This window comes from Meriones unguiculatus, chromosome 4, assembly GCF_030254825.1.
Source record: "Meriones unguiculatus strain TT.TT164.6M chromosome 4, Bangor_MerUng_6.1, whole genome shotgun sequence".
In the NCBI taxonomy this organism is placed as follows: Eukaryota; Metazoa; Chordata; class Mammalia; order Rodentia; family Muridae; genus Meriones; species Meriones unguiculatus.
The window spans coordinates 121963957-121986616 of NC_083352.1; the positions used below are offsets into that span (position 1 = coordinate 121963957).

Consider the following 22660-nt stretch of genomic DNA (forward strand, 5'->3'; position numbering starts at 1 on the left):
AGTAGACCATGTGACTATGTAAGGAATCATTTATGTCAAGCAGTAATAGTAAAAATAAAATGACCATCAAGCAATGATGACAAACTCCTTTAGTCCCAGCACTTGGGAGGCAGAGGCAGGTGGATCTCTGTGAGTTTGAGGCCGGCCTGGTCTACAGAGCTAATTCCAGGACAGCAAATGCTACACAGAGAGATCCTGTCTCAAGAAGCCAAGGATGGATAGATAGATAGATAGATAGATAGATAGATGTGACCAATTGTAAAATAGTGGTCAAAACACTTAAATATCACATGTATTCACTAAAAATTAGGAAGACAATATAAAATTATGTGACATTTTCAATAAGTTAATACTTAACATTAATAAATAGTTTTTTAATATTCATCAGGGTGTGTGAGATAGCTCAGTGACAAGCCTGACACCCTGAGTTCAATCCTGAGGACCCACATGGTAGGAGAGGACCAATTCATTCAGATTGTCCTCTGACCACCACCCATACAGTGGACACACACACACACACACACACACACACACACACACACACGGTGTGTAAACACGTGATCAGGCAAACAGTCACATAATAAAAAACAAACAGAATCTCCATTAAAAATTCTTTTAGCTGTTCATTAATAAGATAGAGCCATTTAAATGATTATTATTCAGAAAACCAAAAAAAAATGATTATCATATGAAAGCATAAAGTGTTCACTGTTCATTTTGATGTTAACTGTTGAAGGTTTTCTTGTGTCTGTGTTTGTGTGATGGAGGGGCGTGGATGTGCCAGCGTGGGCTTGCGGAGGTCAGAGGACAGCTCCATGGAGTCGGCGCTCTCTTTCTACTGTGTGTCCCGGGAACTGAACTCAGGTCCTGAGTACACAGCAGTTGCTTCTATCTGCTGAGCCATCTCTCCAGCTCAAAAGAGAGTTTTCGCTGAGTCCATTTTTCAAAAATAACTTAATTTTGTTTTTAATGGATTTAGGATGAAGTAAGTATTTTATGAACAAGTATTGCCACTTGAGAAATTGACAGTAAAGGTGTTTTAGGCTTAAATGGATTAAAAGTAGGTTATATAATGTCTTTGACAATCTTTAGTAGCAAAATATGTTCTCACTTGTCTGTGGTGGTCAGGTTGACCTTCTGTTAGGAGGAATAGGTGTGTGTGTTTGTGATTAAATATTTAGAGATCACTGAACGTGGTCTTATATAATAAGGATGTCCAGAGGATTTCATTTTGATAATCTTGGTTCCTTCTCTTCCTGTGGGCTTTGATACCATTCCCTGAGTGTTGTTAGTGGTGATACACTTGGTGTAGCTTATGAGAAGCATTAAAGTGACTTACAGAGCAGGATTAGAAACATTAATATTTTCCATGCACACATGGTGCACAAATATAAGCAAACACTCATAAAATAAAAAACAAGTAGAATATCACAATTTTTTTATTTTAGTTGTTCATTAATGAAATTGAACTATCAAAGTGATTATTATATAAGGATAGGTAATGTTCACTGTTCGTTTTGATATGAAAAAGGAAATTGTATATATTACAACATTAACTGTTAAAGGTAGTTTTTAAAGTTGTGTTTATTGTTTCTGTGCATGTGTGAGAGAGGGACATGCATGTGTCTGTGCGGGCATTTGGAGGTCAGAGGACAACTTTTTAAACATAATTTTCCAGGTGTTTAATGATCCCATTCATGGCCACATTGAGTTCCACCCGCTCCTCATCCGAATCATCGACACGCCCCAGTTCCAGCGGCTCCGATACATCAAGCAGCTGGGAGGCGGCTACTATGTCTTCCCCGGAGCTTCTCACAACCGGTTTGAACACAGTCTCGGGTAAGAAGGGAAAGGCAGGCGAGGGGAGCATGCCGCCTACCCCTGCTAGCTCATTTGCTCTCTCAGGGAGCGCTTCTCACAGAATGAGAAAACTGAGACCTTGGATCCCAGGTTTTGTTTATGTGTTTTTTAAACTACCTCATATCCTTCCGAAAACCTGATGTCTGTTGGATTAAATACTTAAACTGAATAGGGTTGGCTGCTGGCATAACTACCTGTAAATTCTGACTACTATTCCTTTAATCCCTTTTTAAGTCCTTTCGTTTCTTTTCCTTTGGGACAGGGCTTCAACCCAAACTCAGTGTCCTCCCTCCTCATCTCCCGAGAACTGAGTTTCTGGACACACGCCACCGTGCCTGGCTCCTATTTTGTGGTATAGAGTCACCCTTTTAAACGAAATAATTATGTCAGGAAATATGGAAGTTAGAAAAACGCTTGTAAGCGGTGAGAGGGTCATCTCTGTGTATGCAGTGAAGTTGGAACTTTGCTCTGCTCTTCCCGTTTCGTGTAGGGCTGGGGGAAGTGGGCAGAGAATAATTAGTAGTTAAATATTCGTTTGTTTTAATTTACTTTGTGGTTTTCATTCATTATCTAGGCTTTTCTCTTTCTCCTTTTGTTCAGGGTTTCATTAAACAGCCTAGGCTGGTCCCAAATTCGGGAGTCATTACAGGCGTGCCCCATCTCTCCAGGTCCAGTAGCAAGATACATGTACCTATACTGAAATCATAAATGGTATTTATTGAGCACTTACTAGAACCTTCCAGGGCACAAATTGTCTACCTTTTAGATCTGAGTTCAGGGCAGAGGAAAGAAGATTTTTTTTTTTTTTTTTTTTTTAAGGACTTCCTTTCAGAAAGAAGTGTTGGGGAGTGCGTTTACATTTGTTCTACGTTTGTTTATTTCGTTTTTGTTTGCTTTGCTGGGGATTAAGCCCAGGGTCTCAAACATGCTTGTCAAGTGTTGCAGAGAACCACACCTCAGCCTGCTGAGCCCCTGCCTTCCTTCTGTGTTAGAACATCACAGAGCCAATTCTCAGAACCAAAAGTTTCAAGTTGCAGTTATCTCTCGTCTTTCAAACCAAAATGTGACTTTTGGTCTCTTTTTTCTTTTTCCACAGGGTGGGGTACCTGGCAGGATGCCTTGTACGAGCACTCGCTAAAAAACAGCCAGAGCTGCAGATCAGTGAGCGGGATATTCTCTGCGTTCAGATTGCGGGACTGTGCCACGACCTCGGTAAGCTCCTCAGGGCCAGTGTGTCCTGTAAGACCCAGCATGCCGCCTCTGCTTGGCATTCAGAGCTCAGCCTAGAAAGGAAATGTACAAGTTATCTTCATTTTTCTTTTCTCCTCCTTGCCCCACTTCGTTTTTTCGAGACAGGGTTTCTCTGTGTAGCCCTGGATGTCTTGGAATTTACTCTGTAGACCAGGCTGTCCTCAAACTTAGAGATCCACTTGCCCCTGCCACCAGGATTAAAAGTTTCTGCCACCACCACCTGGCAGTATTTTAATTTTTCATTAATCACAGTGTGCCTTGGATTCTTCCTAATATTAAGGACGAAACATTGCTATTACTTCTGAATTTTCCATACTAAGTATCTTTACTATGCCACATGAAAGGTATTATTTACTTACCTATTATTAATTAATTTGTGAGATAGGGTAACCCAAGCTGTCCTATAACTCACTATATAGCCCAGGCTAGCCTCAAACTCATGGCAGTCCTCGTGTTTCTGCCTCCTGAGCGCTGAGATTACAACCATGAGCCACCCAGCTGGGCTGAAAGGGCTTTCTGACAGGGAGTTTTCTTACTCTGTCTTTAGGATAATGGAGGTGTGATTTTTTTTTTTCTTTTATCCTTCTCATTGACTAAAATTGCTTTGATTCCTTTGTTAAACCCATCCCTTCTCACAACTACAACTGGTTTAAGAAATACTTCCCTGACTCACTGGAGGTCTTAGGCCAATTAGATCCAAGCAGAAGAATATCATCCTTTTCATCCTTGAGAAAGAAAAAGACGACTACCCAACCTCTAGTTACAGGAGAGAGAGTGTGAGTGCGTGAGCTTTGTGTTTCCGTGGACAGGTTCTAAAGGGACAGAACGCTGTTTTTCTGTCAGCATTCTGTTCTGAGGTTTTTTGTAGGCTCAGTTACCCTTCTTAGAAGATGGTTGGTTCCTGTGTACTTTGGTTTTTGTTTTTGGTGATTGGACTCAAATGTAGGACCTGTGCGTGCTAGGCATTGGCTCTCCCAGTGAGCTGAAACCCCAGCTCTAAATATGTAAACCTTGATTTTTATTTTATTATTTTATTTTATGAAAAACTCTCAGCATTCCTTGTAGTTAATACAAAACTGCAGACTGATCTAAGGAGGGTTAACTTTCCAAAATGGTTTTACCTCTTATTGTTTTAGAAAATTGAAAGGACAGATTTGTCCTTTTCCTTTTTTGTTGTTGTTTTTTATTCATTTATAGATGATCAACAGTGGCTATTAATATTCAAAATAAACTAATATATATATGAATTCAGGTTTTGGGGGAAATGGAGAGATGGCTCAGTGGTTAAGAGCACTGTCTGCTCTTCCAAAGGTCCAGAGTTCAATTCCCAGCACCCACATGGTGGCTCATAGTCATCAGTGCCCTCTTCTGGTACACAGGTGTACATGCAGGCAGAACACTGTGTATGTAATAAATCTTCAAAAAAAAAAAAAGAGAACTCAGTTTTTACCAATTTACTTTTTTTTTTTTTAATTTGAAGGCTGCTTTTGTTTTTAGGTCATGGGCCATTTTCTCATATGTTTGATGGAAGATTTATCCCGATTGCTCGCCCAGATAAAAAGTGGAGGGTACGTATTCCTGTGTTCCCTAGTTAAAGAAAGAAACAGAATTTCATCTAGTTATTCAGTTAAACTCTCTGTTTTTCCTCTCCGTGCTCTAGCATCCTTCCTGGAACAAGTGTTCAGGGCTTCCATTTCCATGTGTCTGTGTCATTCAAGCCTGGAAAAGCGGCTTCCCTGCTTGTCAGTGCACTTTCGCCTCTGCCGTTACATTACTGTCCAGTTTGTCTTTTAAAGCCCAGCTGCCATGAGGTTAGGTGTCCTCTGTTTTAACAATGGAGCTTTTGTTTTTAATACAGGGTTTTCCTGTACAGTTGGGAATGGCTTTGAATGCTGTCCTGCCTCAGCCTCCCCGAAGCTGAGAATGTGTTAGACCCTCACTTCAGGCTTTAACTGAGCCCTTGGTAATTGCACATTTGCAGGTGATGAACCCGTACACTTGGAAGCAGTTTCTGAGGAATGAAGTTGGCCTCCCACTTTCTAGCAACTGGAGTAGAAAAGCACAGAAAGCTCCATACATGGCAAACCAGTTTCTCGCTGCCTTCCCTTTTTTTTTTTAAAGTAGAATTTACATCCAATAAATTATGCAAATTTTTGTTGCATTGGGTTATTTTTGTTTTGTTAGTCTCACTGTGTAGACGAAGCTGTCCTTAAAACTGAGAGATTGCCTGCTTCTGTTTCTCTAGAGCTGGGATTAGAGGCCTACGCCATCACTCCCGGCTTAACCTGGACACAGCTGAGTTGAGTTTGACACGCGTCCACAGGCAGTCAGGGTGTAGACCATTTTCATCATTTGGGAGATTCCCTTATGCCTTGCCTTTCTTCCTGTGATGCGGAGGATCAGCCCCCTAGCCCTGCACACACGAACTGCGTGGCCCTGCCACAGCCCAGCCCCTCTTCTGTGTCCTCTCAAAATCAGTTCACCTCTGACTGGCGTGGACATAGGTTAGTCTGTCTGTTCTTACAGTTGGTATCTCAGTTTCACTTGTGTTCTCGAATCTGTTGCAAATATGATTTCCTGTTGTTTGCACTTTGTGGTTTTGGGGTGTGGGTGTGGGTGCGAGTGGCTTCCTCTAATGCTCTACCCATTTAAAAAGTTGGTCAATGGGCTGGCAGGGCTGCTCAGTGGTGAGCCCTTGCCCAGCAGCTGAGTCCTTAGGTTTGGTCTCCAGGGCTGTCAGTGCAATCAAGAGTAAACGCTGCTTCGTGCCTCATAATGATTGGGAGGTTTGTGCGTGCTGAATGCCGAGGACGGCTTTTCACTGCTAAGGCCGTGTCCTGGTGCATGAGCCGCAGCTTGTTTTTTCTTCTTTTGGTGAACTTCAGGGTTTTGCTGCTGTGCGTGTTGTTGTAGAGCAACTTTGTAGAAGTGCATTCTCGTGTCTCTTCAGTGAATACCCCAAAGTAGGAGTACTTGGTCAGGGCGGCTTCTCTAGGGTGTTTGATCTGTTTTACACTCTCGCTAGTGGTGTGTGAAAATTCCAGATGTCAGGCTACAGCCTTACCCTGGATGAAATCTGTAAAGGCCATAAAATTGGAAGTTAGGTCTTTGCCCACCTCCTCCTACTGTTAACTTAGCACACTTTATTTTAACACCTGCTCACTTTCAGCCAGTGTCCAGTACAGTTAGGGAGTTACTTGTCCAGAATTTTTAATTTTTTCTCTAATAGGATCTAGGAACCACTCACCCATTATTGTGTGTGTGTGTGTGTGTGTGTGTGCTGTGTTGGTGTGTGTGTGTGTGCTGGGAATGTATGTGTGCTGGGTGTGTGTGTGCTATGTGTGTGTGTATACATGTTTTCCATATGCTGGTTAAGTACTGTACCCCTAAGCTGTATGCCCAGCTTTTGAAAGGAAGGTTTGCCTTTTTCAGTTAACACCTTAGCTCATATGGAATGAATTCTTTTGTATGAATAGTACAGATATAATATGTTTCCTTTATTTGTTCCTTTAACTGTTTTCTCTGCAGTTTTGGGAGTTGAACTATGGGCCTCATGCATGCTAAGCAGGCACTCTACTGCTAACTCATAGCCCCTGCTTGAGAAGGAGAGTGTTATTGAATAATAGTTAATCCTTTTCTCACAGAGCTAAGTTATCGATGCTTTAAAACTTCCCATATATAATGAATCTTACCAGATTCTTATTCACTTTTATTTAAATTATTTCCCAGATTGTATTTCACAGCTGATGTTTATGTTTATTGTATGTGGTGTTGCCTGCACGTGTGTGTGTGTGTGTGTGTACATCACATGCATGCCTGGTGCAGACGTGAGAATAGGGCATTGGATTCCCTGGAACTGCAGTTACGGATGCTGTGAGTCATCTTGTTGGTACTGAGGACCAAACCCGGGTGCTCTGCTTGGGCAGCAGGCTTTCCTAACCACTGAGCCACTGCTCCAGCCCCTTGTTTCACACTCACTTAATTATTACTATTCTCTAATAGGCTTTTGTACTGAGGACAGTGACTGTTTATTTGAATTCACGAACTGTGATCCAGCATTCTACTGTAATGATCCCAGAGGCCATAAGGAGAAAATTGCAAGTTTCAAGCCAGTCCAGGCTATATAGTAAGATTAGGTCAGATGTGCAATAGGGCAGATGTCTCTAGGGGTCATTGGATCTTCATAGTGAGTGTGAATGAGTGAGCAGAGACATAGGCAACCAGGTGACCAATATGAAAATTCAGTTCAGATCTTGACAGCAGAGCTGGGAGACACTTGATTTTCCTGGCAAAATTACCAAATATCCTTGCCTACCCCAGAGTGGAAATACTAACAGCTTTTAAGTTCAAATGTTCTTCTGTTGATGGGAAAAAAACAAAAAACTAAGTTTTAGAATGATGTTCATTCTACCTGTATGAGTTGGTAATAATCTTTGGTAATATAAATGATTATGTTTCATAAAGTATATTCAGTATTTGTATGTAAAATAATAAACATGGTTGAGTTAAAGTTTTGTAGACTAGGGGAAGAGGATCAGTAAAATAAAGCATATGTGAAAATGCTACAGTGAAACCCATCCCTTTGCATACTCATTTTAAAAACTAGTAAAAGTTGCTTGTGACTGGGCGTGGTGGCCCACGCCTTTAATCCCAGCTGGGGAAGCAGAGACAAGTGGAGCTCTGTGAGTTCAAGGCCAGCCTGGTCTACATAGCAAGTTCCTGGCCAACCAGAGCTATATAGTGAGACCCTGTCTCAAAAATCCAACCAAACGAAAATGTTTTGTAGACAAAACATTGGCAAAATTGACCAAAAGCTGTAACAATGTAGTTGGAAACTAGATAATTAACATCCAGCAGGACTTCATCTGAGAATTACCTAGAATCCAGAATAATCTGTTTCATCGGAGCCCCCCGATAGCTGGGCCTGTTAACAAGCCGTGTTATATTGACTCTCCGCAGCACGAACAGGGCTCGGTTGAGATGTTTAAGCATCTGGTTAATTCTAACGGACTCACAGTTGCCATGAAAAACTATGGTCTCGACCCTGAAGAAGATATTACCTTTATCAAGGAACAAATTATGGGGCCACCTGAAACACCTGTCAAAGAGCATTCGGTAAGTTTCCATTGATGCTAATTAGAGCCAGCTGGTGCTTTCCATCTAAGCTGTTCTGGATTCTCTCAGGGCTACGCACTTGGCTACCCTCGGAGTGCTAAATGTCAAAACACAAGTTACATGTATCTGCCTTCCAGTGTTTAAAAAAAAAAAGACGAATGATGTATTTTCCCCCTCACCTTGAATTCTTCAGTCTTATTTCCCCCAAATGACAGCTCATCTCTGCAGCCTCAGTACATGGGATGCAGAAACAAGAGGATCAGATTGTGAAAGTGTGCGTCTTGTGCTGGAGGGGTGGCTCAGTAAGTAAGAGCACTCGTCGCGCAAGCGTGAGGACCGGGGTTCAGATCCCCCGGCACGAGTGTAAAGAGCCAGGCTTGGTAACACACCTTTCATTCCACCACTCGGGGGGCCAGAGGCCAACCTGATCTACAGAGAGACCTCCGAGGGCTGCCAGCCCCATACAGTGGGGCTCTGTCTCAAATAAGCAAAACAACACAGCAGCAATTTAATTAAAAATAAAAATAAAAAAAAGGCAGCATGGCTGGACACAGGCTTGCAACCCTAGCACTATGAGAGGCAGAAGGCATTCAATTGTGACCTCTGGTCTACACACACAATACACAGTATAGACTGAGAAGCAGCTATCTTATTTCTAAAACAAAAATTTAGCTTTGAAACACTCTGAGTGGTTTGTGTTTAGAGGAGCTGTGTAGCTGTTTTGAAGCATGTAATGTGTAACACGGATATGGTGGCTCATGGTTATTATAGTCGCCACTAGAGAAGTAGAAGAAGGGGGAACAGAAGTTCAAAGTCTTCTTGCCCCTACCTGCTTTCAAGGTGAGTCTGGGTTACATGGGACTCTGTTAAAAAAAAAAAAAGGGGGGGGGAAAAAGCTGGGTGTGAAGGCAGGTGGATCTCAGAGTTTGAGGCTATCGTTGACAACAAAGTGAGTTCCAGGCCAGCCAGGACTGCAGAGAAAAACCCTATTTAAAAAACAAAAACAACAACAGCAAAAAAGGGAGGGAGGAGAAAAGTAAGAAATATGTATTAGGGAGGGCTTTGCAGCCAGTCCTGAAGATACCTGATAAAACAGGATCAGATGAATGGGGAGGAGGTCCCCCCTATCAGTGGACTTGGAAAGGGGCACGGTGGAGATGAGGGAGGGAGGAAGGAACTGGGAGGGAATGAGGGATCGGGACACGGCTGGGATACAGAGTTAATAAAATGTAACTGATAAAAAAAATAATAATAAAATAAAAAAAAGAAAGTGAAAAAAAATATGTATTAGTATGTATATACATACATACATGTACACACACACACATACACACAACAAGAGGTTGTTTTTGCTTTCCTCTGACTTGTAATCCATGCTGACTTTGAAGTGACAATCCCCCTGCCTCACTCAGCCTCCTGAGTGCTGAGGTTACAGGTGTGTGTTGCCATACCTAGTGAAAGACATTATTGTTTTAACATACAAACTTAAGGTTTACCATTCAAGGAACATTTTTTTTTTTTTTTGCTAGTTTGTAATTAAATCTTATAATTTTAAAAAGCTTCTAAATCAAGAAAAAAACGTTGCTGGTGTTGGGAAACTTATTAATAGCATCCTTTCAATGGCAGTGGTAGGTTTGACATTTTATTTATATACTTAGAAACTCTTTTAAGTTACATTTTCATTTATCTATTTATGTTTCGGTATGTGTGCGTGCAAGTACATGCCTGCCCATGGGCCACAGTGTGCGTGTGGAAGCCACATACAGTTTGCAGGGCCACGCCTCCCCTTGTGGCTCCTGGAGCTAGAACTCAGGCAGCCGGGTTGGCAGCAGGAGCCCTCTCTAGGCATTCATGTATTCATTCTTTTCTGGGGGGCTGGCTTTCAAGCCTAGGACCCCACATATGCATGCCCTCTGCCACAGAGTGGCACCCCAGCTGGAGGGCACGGTATTGATCGGAGAGCATTATTAGGTCAGTGTTTCTTCCTCCTTCCTGCTTCATTAGAAGTGAGAAGGAGAAGGGAAGGTTATCCTTTCCTAACTTCACTGTGTAAAAGTAGCAGATGGATACAGCTGCTCAGAAACAGGTCTGCGTCTTCCTAAAACCTCCGTGAGCTTCTCTTGTTTCCCAGTGGCCATATAAGGGACGCCCTGCCAAGAAGAGCTTCCTCTATGAGATAGTGGCTAACAAGAGAAGTGGCATTGATGTGGACAAGTGGGATTACTTTGCCAGGTACGCACTGAATGTTCCGAAACGTTACCAAGAGTCTTTGTATGAATGTGGCATTAGCACCACTGGGCTTAATCAGAAGTTGGGCACCGCAGTCCTGGCATGGCCGTAGCCCTCACTTCCTGGCCACTGTGGAAGTGAAACAGCCTTCTCTTCCACCCTGAGTGTGTTGGGCTCCTTCCTGCCCTCTTTCCCTGCATCACAATCGCTCACTCTTGTGGGCTTCAGGTTAGCTCTCGAGCTGGGTCAAGGTAGGAGACCGTCTCATTTTGAAGTGGGAAAAGTCCCCCCTTTTTTTTTTTTTTTTTTTTTTTTTTTCCTGTTTGCTTTCTTCCTCACAGTCTTAAATGTGTTGATTCTAGTAATAAGTGATAACAGCATGAGGCCCTTCTGGGTGCTTGTGCCTCAAGTTGCTGTGAATGTCAGTATGTGGTCAGTCTTCTGTTTGTCCGTCTGTTGTTTGTTGAGACAGGCTTGCTTGGCTGGCTGGGAACAAACTACATACACCAAGTTGTTCTCAGACGCAAAGAAGTCCACTTGCCTCTGCTTCCCACCAGTATCCTCTGCCTCACATGGCAGAATTCTGTTTATTCTCTACATCTCATTATTTTATTATTGCTTAGAGACAAGGTCTCACTGTGTAGACAAGTCTGGCTTCATGGTCACAGAGACCTGCCTGCTTGTGCCGCCTGAGTGATCTCGCGTTACTTTAAAGCAGCTCTCAGACAACATGGCATCTCATCACAAACTGTTTCTGGGTGGGTCGCTAAACGAAGTGTCTCTGTTAAACCTAAAAGCACTCTGCAATTGTTTTAAGGCATTTTTTTGAGATAGGGTCTCACTTTGTAGTCCTAGCTGTTCTGGTTCACTGTGTAAACCAGACCAGCTTCCAACTCAGAGGTCCTCCTGCCTCGCCTCCAGAGTGCTGGGATTAAAAGTGTGTCCCATCACTCCTGACTAAGGTATACTAATATATGGTTAGGATTTAAAAATTCCCCAGCTGTTTCATAACTGCCTTGTGCAATTCATAATCCAGTGTCTGCACGCTGTCCCTGGGTGATAGCTCTCCAGGCTTTCATTCCTCAGCAGCTGCCCTAGAAAAATTTCCCACTCTCTCCCTTAGCTTAGTTACACCTTTTTGTGCCCTTCAGTATATTCTTCAGCCCCCAACCAGCCTTCTGCAAGATGGTAGCTCCAAAGCCTGGTTAAGAATAGAAAAGAGAGTGTGGTGGCGCAAGCCTTTAATACCAGCACTTGGGAGGCAGAGGCAGACGGATCTCTGAGTTCAAGGCCAGCCTGGTCTACAATGTAAGTTTCAGGACAGCCAGGACTACGCAGAGAAACCCCGTCTCCGAAAAACAAAACAAAATAAACAATAAAATAAAATAAATAAAAATACAAAAGAGTTCTAAAAAAAAAAAAAAGAATAGAAAAGAAATATATTGTTCCTATTTAAGGCACAGTTTCCTTGTTGAAATGCTTCGTATCTCTGCCTTGGAACTCTAGGGACGGTCACCATCTCGGAATCCAAAATAACTTTGATTACAAGCGCTTTGTTAAGTTTGCACGCGTCTGTGAAGTGGGGGACAAGAAGCACATTTGTACAAGAGAAAAGGTAAGCTCCGTCCCCAGAAAATAAGGATGCAGCTCGTGGGTTGACATCTGGAAATAACCATTCAGCAACCTGGAAAAATCCAGAAGCCGTCTTTCTTTTCTTTCACTTCCTTCCTTCTCTCTTCCATTCCCTTTCTCGCTTGTGCGCACGCGTGTATGGTCTGTGCGCGCAGCTATCCCTTTACATCCCGGTCTCTCTACGCCTAGTGCTCACATTTATCAGGCGCCCTCCTGAGTCTCCCTCAGTGCTGGGGTTGCAGGTGCACGGGAGACCACACCACAGATGCCGGACCTGAACCCAGGTCCTCATGGTTCTGCCGCAAACACTCTTAACTAGCGATGTCTCTCCAGCTCCACAAACTCTTTAAAAAGATGTTATTATGAATTATGTGTCCGTGGGGGGAGGGGGTATGTGCGAGTACAGGTTCTCCTAGAGGCCTGAAGAAAGCATCACACGTCCTGGAGCTGGAGTTACTGGCAGCTTGACTTGCCCAATGTGGATGCTAGGAGCCACACTCTGGTCCTCTGCAATAATAGCACAGACTCAACCCTCCTTCTCCTTCGCCTCCTTCTCCTTCTTCCCCCGCTTCTTCTTTTTATTTTGCTTTCCAAGACAGGGTTTCTTTGTGTAGCCTTGGCTGTCCTGGACCAGGCTGGCCCTGAACTCACAGCGTTCTGAGTTGGGATTATAGACACATGCCATTGGGCCCAGCTGACTTAACCCTTCTTAATGCTTAGTATTTGTTAAGTGTTATAAGGCTTTTTTTTTTTTTCACTCTATTACATTGGTAAATAATAATAATAAAACTAAATCCAACATCTATTGAGTCTTCTGCTGGGTAGATTGAGTTGGTAGGTCAACTCAATCCTTATTACTCTAGGAGCTAGTACTATTACTATTTCATTTGTTTCAATCTGTGTTGTATTGCTGTAACAAAATACCAGAGCCTGTGTAATTTATAAAGGAAAGAGCTTTACTCCACGGTTGTAGAGGAAGTTTAAGAGCATGGTAGTAGCCTCTGCTCTACGTTGGGATGGATCACATGCTGTTCCATGCATGGTGAAAGCCAGAAGCGCAAGTAAGGAAGGTGCTAAAGGGAGGGAGGGGCAGCTGCAGGCTGGCGCTACAACAGCCTGCTTTCTACTGTGCTCATTTAACAAGGGAGCACAGTGAGGTAGGGTGTAGGGAAGGGGTCAAATAAGTAACAAAACTGAAATGTCAATGCTGCTAGGTCCTTACTAGAGGATACTCGTGCAGCCTTAAAAATAGTGTAGAATTATGCTCTTTATGTATGCTGGCCCTTTAATCCCAGCACTCGGGAGGCTGAGGCAGGTGGATGTCTGTGAGTTCAAGGCTAGACTGGTCTCATAGTGAGTTCCAGGGCAGCCAGGGGCTCCATGGTGAGACCCCGCCTCAAACAAAGGGGAACATAATCTGATGCCGCATTACTGTTTGTTTCCGCGTAGGAGGTTGGAAATCTCTACGACATGTTCCACACACGCAACCGCCTGCACCGCAGAGCCTACCAGCACAAGATCAGCAACCTCATCGATATGATGTAAGAGCGCCAGCGTGCCTCACTCTGAAAGTTTTCCCCGACACTCTGCCCCATTCGCGTTCCCGGGGCAGCCTGTGTCATCCACAGAGGTTTCCTTAAAAGAAGTCCAGCGTATCGTAAACGCCGGAGGAGTAAGAGGAGCAAAGTGGACGCAGGTGATAGAGTAGATGGAGAGAGAGGAGCTGGCCTAGGCGACACGTGAAAAGGAATGGCTCAGGGTCCCTGCTCAGGACAGCTGTTATTCGGAGAGGTAGTGAGACATGGGTAGCTGACATTCTGAATTAAAAACAAAACTAATGTTAGTCAAGTGTGGCTGCACACACCTGGAATCCCAGCACTCAGGGAGGCAGAGGCGGGCGGATCTCTGTGAATTCAAGGCCAGCCTGGTCTACAAAGTGAGTCCAGGACAGCCAAGGCAACATAAAGAAACCCTGTCTCGACAAAACCGAAAAAAAAAAAAATTAACTATTTATACTAATTCCTGCCTTTATCCTGTCAAATGCTTTTCAGAATTAGTAGTAAATAGGAGCTTCATCTTTTTTCCTGATCCAGTCAGAGCTATAGCCAAAAGATGGACAGAGTCTGTACATGTCTTAGAGATGCCATGAGACATTTTTGGTTTTTTGTTTGTTTGTTTGTTTTTTCCCTTTGTTTTTGAGATAGGATCTTGTACTTATATCCCTGGTGGGCCTGGAACTCGCTATATAGCCCAGGTTGGCCTCAAATTCAGAATTCCCTGGCTTCCACCTCCCAGGTGCTGGGATTACAGGCGTGAACCACCACACTTGGTTCCAGGGTTTTTTTGTTTTGTTTTGTTTTGTTTTTAAGATGATTTATTATGTCTACAATGTTGTGTTTGCATGTACACCTGTACCCCAGAAGAGGGCAGCAGATCTCATTGTAGATGGTTGTGAGCCACCGTGTGGTTGCTGAGAATTAAACTCGGGATCTCTGGAAGAGCAGCTGGTGCTCTTAACCTCTGAGCCATCTCTCCAGTCCCTTCAGAAGAGTTTGAACCTCAGTCAAACGTTAGGTGTAGCCAGATAGTAGGGAGGCAGAGGCAGGTGCATCCATGTGAGTTCAAAATTAGCGTGGTCTGCAAAGTGAGTTCCAGGATAGCCAGGGCTATGTACAAAAACCCTGTCACAAAAAGAAAAAAAAAAAAGGTATAAAGCTGGATATGGTAGCACTGTCTGCAGTGCCCCACTTGGAGGTAGAGACAGAGTTCAAGGTCATTCTCGGGTATGTAGCAACTTCGAAGCTAGCCTGAGCTACATGAGACCTTGTCTCAAGAAAAGAAAAGAGCTAAAGTAATTTTTTTCAATTCTGAGTCAGAGCCTTTGGTTCAAAGCCTGATATACTTCTTCCAAACTTGTTTAAAGGAAAATTATGTCATTTCTGCATCTATAACGTTGGAATTGAGTATGCTTATTATTAGAAAAACTAAATGAGATAAAGGCCTCTAAAGCGCTGCCACTGTACCCTAGACACAGTAGGTATGCAGCTCACAGCTCATAAACAGCTGCCTGTCACACATTGCACCTCGCTCATTTTCCTAAACGAGAAGGATCCCCTTGAGCAAGCTATAAGGCAAATCTTGACATTTTCCTTGTGTGCTTTTACAAAATGATCTTAGGATCACGGAAGCTCTCCTCAAAGCAGACCCCTACGTGGAGATTATAGGGACTGCCGGGAAGAAGTTTCGTATTTCCACGGCCATTGACGACATGGAAGCCTTCACCAAGCTGACAGGTAAGAACAAGTCACAAGTGGTCTGCGTCGGATATGATATAAGCTGCCCTTCCAGGGGCAGAGAAGACAGTGGGGAGGAAGAGCATATGTATGTAAAACTACAAAACAGTGTTTGGTTTGTTTGTTTAGATTTAATTATTAATTTATATGTATGAGCACTCTGTTTGCAACCTGCACTCCAGAAGAGGGCACCAGATCACATTATAGATGGTTGTGACCCACCACATGGGTGCTGGGAGTTGAACTCAGGACCTCTGGAAGAGCAGCCAGTGCTCTTAACCACTGAGCCATCTCTCCAGCTCCCCAAAACAGTAATTCTTAAAGTAGGCAGACCGATCAACCACGGTGAGTGTGGGAATTACCAGACCAAACTGCACGACATGGATGGCGTGTCTCACCTTATCCTCATCGCCTCCCGAGACATCACAGCGAGGGAGGAGCTCCTGTCCAACTATGGCGACCTAAGCAAGGCCTCCATCAAAGCCTACCCTTGGCTGAAGCACTGACTGAGTGGCCTCCCTGCCACCCTGCCTCCTTCAAAGGACAAAGTGCCCTCAAAGGGAAATGATTTTACACACACATACACTTAGCTAATTACTTCAGTTGTTTTTTAAAAGTGTATTAAAGATGTCTTTTCATGGAGTATTTTTTAAAAATCGTTTTTGTTCTTGGGAGATACATACTGCAGTGTTCAAATGTTTCATAAAAAAATCTTCTGCACACAGCCAGATGCAGTGACTCACACCTATAGGAGGATGAAGCAGAGGGACTACAAGTTTGAGACCAACCTGAGCTATATAGTGAGCTCAGGCCACCCTAAGAGTGAGACCTTCTCTCAGAAGAGAAACACAAAGCAAGAAAATTGTGTACACATAGAGTACTTGTATGGAAAAATGATAAGGAATTTAGTTGAAGGCTATTTTAATTAGAAAAATTTTAAAGAAAATTGAAAAAAAGGACAAAAGCTTTTTCCTTCTATTATCATCATAGAATATTCTTTTAATTAAGTCAGTTTACAAACTTCCATGTACCCATCACTTAGCTTCAACTATTATCAACACATAGCAATTCTTTCCACCTACCTCCTTCTGACAAACGTCGGGCTATTTTAAGTAGATCATTGGCATAATGCTGTTTGTAAATGTTTAAGGCCAAAACAAAAAAGCAAAAAAAAAAAAAAAAAAAACAACGAATGTTTAAGGTCATCTAGGACTAAGCAGCAAGACCATTCGTTGTCTCATTTACAAGAATAAAAGCCCAAGAGTTAAGTCTCTGAGTACTGCCTGCCCGAGCTTAAGCCATCGGTTCTAAAGCACTTAGTTCATCTCACACAGGGGAGGACTCCCCTATTTCTGAACTCGTCTTTTTTCCCTCTCTTACTGCCATCTTTTTTTTACTCTTTAAATTCTACCATCATTTTAATGTGAATGAAATTTCATCACATTGACAGATAACATTTTCTTGGAGATTTTATACTCTACTGACCCGAACTTGTCTGAGGCACAAAGTATTTTAAGGAACATTGAACACCGTAATCTATACAAGTATTTGGGTGAGACCCAGCCAAAAAGCCAGAAGATTGCAAAGGTAAGTTGAGTCATACGCTGTCCTTCTGTTGGCGGAGGGCTGTCCCAGTCTCTGCTCAGGAAGAAGCCATTAGTGTCTGACAGCAGCCATGCTTTCTGTTTACTCTCATTGTTCTTTGCAATGTTCTCAGGCCTGCTAACCCAGATGAGAAACCAAGGGTGAGCAATAGGGAATAGACTGCTCACGACAGCAGTCAGGTAGGACCCACAGTCGAATATGAGCAACCATAAAGAATTGCTCTCGCATTCAAAAAGGGCCTTGAATTTTAGATAGGTCCAAGCACTGGAAAATGAATCTAAGGAGGAATCCTTGGAAATCAGACCTGTGTGAGCTTCACTAAGGCTCTGAGAACCCATTTTATCTATTGCTGACCCTCGGCACTTGACAGTATGCAGTCAAAATTTTACCTTTAATTTTTGACTCTCCAGAAACTTAACCACTAATAGTCTATCATTGCCCAGGAACCACACTGGCACCATAACGGCCAGTTCCATGGATTTTGTGTGTTGTTTGTTTTATATTTGGGCCAGAAACACGGAAGGGCTGGCTGGGATAAGGTGCAGGGGCTGGAAAAAGCAGCAGGAGGTAGCTAGACTAGATAAATGCCACCTTCTTTCCAAAAGGTGATGGTTGATTTTGTTTGTTTGTTTTTTAATGAAAAGTACTCTTTGTTTTGAGGCCAGCATGTGTTGGAGCTATTTTATCAGGGTATCTCTGGGTTTTTGGTTTGGTTTGGTTTGGTTTGGTTTGGTGAAGAAGGAACCTGACCATGGTACAAGGACTTAATGACAAACTGAGTCCTAACTGGGGATTTTCAACTCTTCTAGGAAGAATATGAACAGCTTCCCCAAGAGATTGCTAATGCCAAACCTGTCGTCACACCTGACACCAAACCTGATGCCGTGCTACTGGGTGCCAACCTGAAGGCGGAAGATTTTATAGTGGATGTAAGTAGTGAGCCCCAAGAATAGACTAAACGAAAAATTGTGTTCAGAACACAAGTCTTCCTGGTGGGGTGGTGAGGGGTGGGGAACACAGAAGCTGGCACAAACCTTTAATCCCAGCACTCAGGAGACAGAGTTCACGGCCAGCCTGGTCTACATAGTGAGTTCCAGGACAGAGCTATGCAGAGAAATCCTGCCTTGGAAAAAAAGAAAAAAGAAAAAGAAAGAAAGGCTCCTTCAGGGCAAACTTGTGGAAAAGCCTGAATTCTTATATTTTTTTCCCGGTAGATGTTAAGTACCCCATATGCAAAAATCTGAAACCTGAAATTTAAAATGTTCTAGAATCTGGGTCTGGGAATTTGCCTCAGTGGTAGAGCACTTGCCTAGCATTCTCTAGGTCCCAAGTTCAGTCCTCAGCACATGCACACACATGCGCGCGCACGCTCGCGCACGAACACACACACATACACTATCTAAAAGCAAAATTCTGGAAATCCTTTTCTTCCTACCTGATTAATTCCTGCTCACTTCTTTTTTTCTTTTTCTTTTCTCTCTCTCTTTTTTAAGATTTATTTATTATTTACATAGTATTCTGCCTGCATATGAGCTTGCACACCAGAAGAGGGCACCAGATCTCACTATAGATGGTTGTGAGCCTCCATGTAGTTGCTGAGAATTGAACTCAGGACCTTTGGAAGAGCAGCCAGTGCTCTTAACTCCAGCCTGCCTGTTCAATTCTAAAGTCACTGCCCCAGGCAAGCATGCCACATATTTCCACTAGCCATGTTAAAATGAGGACTTGAGTTCTATCTGCAGAACCCACTTTAAAACAGACACACACACACACACACACACACACACACACACAGCATGGTGAAACAGGCCAGAGCTAGGGAGGCAAAGCCAAGTGTATGCCTGGGGCTTATTGGGCCTCCAGCCTAAGTGACTTGGTGAGCTCCAAGCCAATGAAGGACCCTATCTCAGGAAAAAAAAAAAAAAAGAAGAATTAAGTGCATGGCACCTGAAGAATGACATTCAAAGTTGACCTCTGGCCTCCTCTTGTACATGCCCGCATATACACAAAAGTTGATGGTCTGCCGTCTATCTGTGTCTGGCACATAGCAAATATTGCCTTTATACCCTGTTTCGTTGAATACTCAAAAGATACTTCCTCTTCCACCCAAGTTTCTAAACCAAATCCCCAAAGGTGGTCACAAACCAGGGTTATTCTTATTTCACACAGGACACCTTGCACATCCCTAGCGCCCGGAGGGCTCCGTTCATTTCTTGTGGTGTCCTTACAACTCTTGAGTTCAGTTCTTGCGGTGGTTATGTGATTGCTTACTTGTTTATTGTTGTAATTAAGGTTATCAGCATGGATTACGGGATGGAAGACAAGAATCCAATAGATAATGTTTACTTCTATTCTAAGAGTGACAGCAAGAAAGCATTCACGATCTCCAAAGATCAGGTAACTGGCTACGTAAGAGAAGTCCTCTCTAGAGGCAGATGTTTGGCAAGTTCTTAAAGTCATGCCAGTCAGGTTGTAAAATGTCAGTGTGTACTGTTTAAGAGGGCACACACAGCCCATTGAATCAAGCAAGCAGGGAGCAGACGGGCTCACGGAGACGGAGTGGCAAGCATGGGGCCTGTGCCAGGTTGTGGCTGTTAGCTGGGTTTGTTTTTGTGGGACTCCTAACTGTGGGAGCGGGTGTGTCTCTGACTCTTTTGCCTGCTTCTGAAACTCTTTTCCTCCTGTTGGGTTGTCTTGTCCAGCTCCAGTGCAGGGGCTTTTGCCTTGTCTTACTGTATTTTGTTTTATTGTGGTTTGTTGTTGTCTCTTGGAGGCCTGCTCTTTTCTGAGATGGAGGGGGTGTGGATCCGGGGGAGAAGGGAGGTGCTGGGGAGCTGGGAGGAGTGGAGAGAGGGGAAACTGTGGTTAGCATGTATTGTATGTATAAGAGAAAAATATATTTTAAGTTAAGAAAAGAAGTCAGGACTATAGAAGTGGCTCAGTCATTATGAGCACTTTCAGCTCTTGGAGAGGACACCGGTTTGATTCCTAGCATGTATGTGGTTGATGTGCCTACATACATTCAGGTAAAACACGCACATATAAAATAAAAACTTATTTATATATATATAAATATATATAAAGTAAAGCATAAGCCAGGAGTACTAATGCATACTTGTAATCCCCACATTTGAGAAGCAAAGGAGATGCAGAAGGATCATGAGTTAAAGACTAGCCCGGGGTACATGAGACTCTGTCTCAAAATTAAATAAAATAAAATAAGGGGCTGGCGAGATGCCTCAGAAGCTAAGAGCACTGGTTGCTCTTCCAAAGGTCCTGAGTTCAATTTCCAGGAACCACATGGTGGCTCACAATCATCTATAATGAGATCTGGCACCCTCTTCTGTTCTACAGGCATACATGGAGGAAGAACACTGTATATAAATAAATAAATAAATATTTAAAAAAATAAAATAAAAATAAACACAGTATCTTTATCTAGTTGGGTATGTTAGTACACACCTTTAATCCTAGCACCTTGGGACAGAATCAGACAACCTGTTCTATATAGTGAGTTCTAGGCCACCAATAGTGAGACTTTCTCAAAACAGAAAATCTACCTGGGCAGTGGTGGTGCATGCCTGTAATCCCAGCACTTGGGAGGCAGAACCAGGCAGATCTCTGTGAGATCCAGGCCAGCCTGGTCTACAGAGTGAGTTCCAGGACAGCGAAGGCTACACAGGGAAACCCTGTCTCAAAAAACCAAAAATAAATAAGAAATAGACGTAAGTAGATACATGGATATCTGGATGTAGTGGTACAGGCCTTTAATACCAGGAGCCTAAAGCTACAGGATCATAGGTTCAAGGCCTGCCGGTACAATGAAGGGGGCTGAGGGGACCCAGAGCAACCCGATGAGACCTTATCTCAGAATAGGAAGGGGAGGGGGAAGAAAGGCAGAGATGTAGCCCAGCTTGAGATGTTTGCCTAGCATGCAGTGAGGCCTTGGGTTCAACACCTGATCCACCAAATTAATAATGAAAATTTTTTTAATTTTTAAATAAGGTTTATTCTGTTAGATACACCTAGGACATGGGATCCCGAGTTCAAGGTAAGCCTAGTCTATAACTATGAGACTTTATCTCACAAGAGGCATAGTAACAGCCAGTTTCCAGTGTCTCCTGTTTGCTGAGCATCATTGAAAGTGCAGTTTTCGGTTTGAAGTTTCAGTTGCAAAATCCAGTGGACCATGGTTGAAAGCATGCAAGTTAAATGTGTTCATCCATGTATGTTATATGAGAGTCTGTGGTCTGTATACAATTATGTCCTGTAAATCCTGCAGCCGTTTGGTAATTAACATAAAATTGTGCATTTTGTAGTAGATAATTATCTTCTCCTTTGGATTATAATCGGGATAAAATACAAAAGCAGTGCAGTGCTTTCAAATCAACATTAAAAATGGTACCCCAGACCCTGGAAGGCAGCTGGTTCTTGGAAGTGTGAACTCAAAGCTACAGCAAAAATCTTTTCTTTTCTTTTTTTTTTTTGTTTAATAAAGGTGTCACAACTGCTGCCACAGAAATTTGCAGAGCAGCTCATTCGAGTGTACTGTAAGAAGAAAGACAACAAGAGCATTCATGATGCCTGGCAGTATTTCACTCAGTGGTGTGCGGACAGGGACTTCACCAAGCCGCAGGTGGGTCTTATTTATATCCCCACACATTGACAGGAAGTCTGGGAGTTGTGGTGAGACAGGGGCCTGTGGAGCTCAGGTTGGTCTCAGATTTGCTGCTTACCTGAGAATGGCCTTGAATTTCTTCTCCTTCTGCTTCCGCCTTCCAAGTCTGGGGAGTTCACCTCTGCATCAACACAGATGCCTGCTGTGGTTTTCAATTTTCAGGGAAAATCCAAAAGTAATCCTTATCCCTTTTATCCACTGAAAAGTTCTCATTTAAATTGTAGCAATATGGGGCACTTCCAGAGGACCCAGGTTCAAAACCCAGCAACCAGCACCCACACGGCGGCTCACAACCAGCTGTAACTCCAGTTCCAGAGGATCCGATGCCCTCTTCTGGCCTCTGTGGGTACCAGACATGCAAGTGGTACACAGACAAAACACCCATAGGCATAAAATAAGAAACAATGGGGGGAATTCAAAAGAAAAAGTGATTGAGGAAGGTACCTAATGTTACCCTCTGGCTTGTGCCTCCACAGTCAAGATCACCTGCAGACACACTTTACACATACATACACCACGTACATAGACATACTACATGTATATCACATATATCACACACAATACACATATACACCACACACACATGCACCACACTCATACACATGTATGCCACATACACACGCCCTTAAGGGAAAGGAAAATAAAACGCAGGAGTATGTGTAAGTGCCTTAAACCTAGGTATGTTAAGTTAGGCCACGACGAAGCAGTACCTGAGATGGACATAGTTCCTCAGGACACTGGGTCTCTAGGTATGGTCTACAAACACCAGTAAATAGCAGTTGTGTAGTACGGTAAGTGCTGTGGTGTGCAGAAGGAGCTCTAGCCAGCCTCAGTTAGATGAGACAAGCCTGCCTTGGAAAGCTTACAAGCCAAGCCCTGAAGGGGGAGAAGAGCCAGGGGCTGTTTACAGGGCTGAAATTAGGGCTTGTGGGCTGAGGCAGGAGTGATATGGGGATAGCCGAAAAGGTAGCAAAGAACCTGAGGTCTTTCAGGAGCA

At 43.3% G+C, this 22660-nt stretch overlaps 1 protein-coding gene across 1 annotated transcript in view; it reads left to right on the forward strand.

Annotated features, from left to right (window-relative positions):
* Positions 1–22660, forward strand: part of Samhd1 (SAM and HD domain containing deoxynucleoside triphosphate triphosphohydrolase 1) — a 35821-nt gene that overhangs the window by 9978 nt on the left and 3183 nt on the right. The window contains 14 exon segments of the mRNA XM_021664126.2: positions 1679–1839; positions 2957–3072; positions 4609–4679; positions 8071–8226; positions 10358–10458; positions 11962–12070; positions 13537–13628; positions 15265–15380; positions 16831–16967; positions 17795–17914; positions 19278–19382; positions 21484–21580; positions 21583–21621; positions 21888–22005. Coding sequence (XP_021519801.2) covers positions 1679–1839; positions 2957–3072; positions 4609–4679; positions 8071–8226; positions 10358–10458; positions 11962–12070; positions 13537–13628; positions 15265–15380; positions 16831–16967; positions 17795–17914; positions 19278–19382; positions 21484–21580; positions 21583–21621; positions 21888–22005 — 1538 coding nt within the window.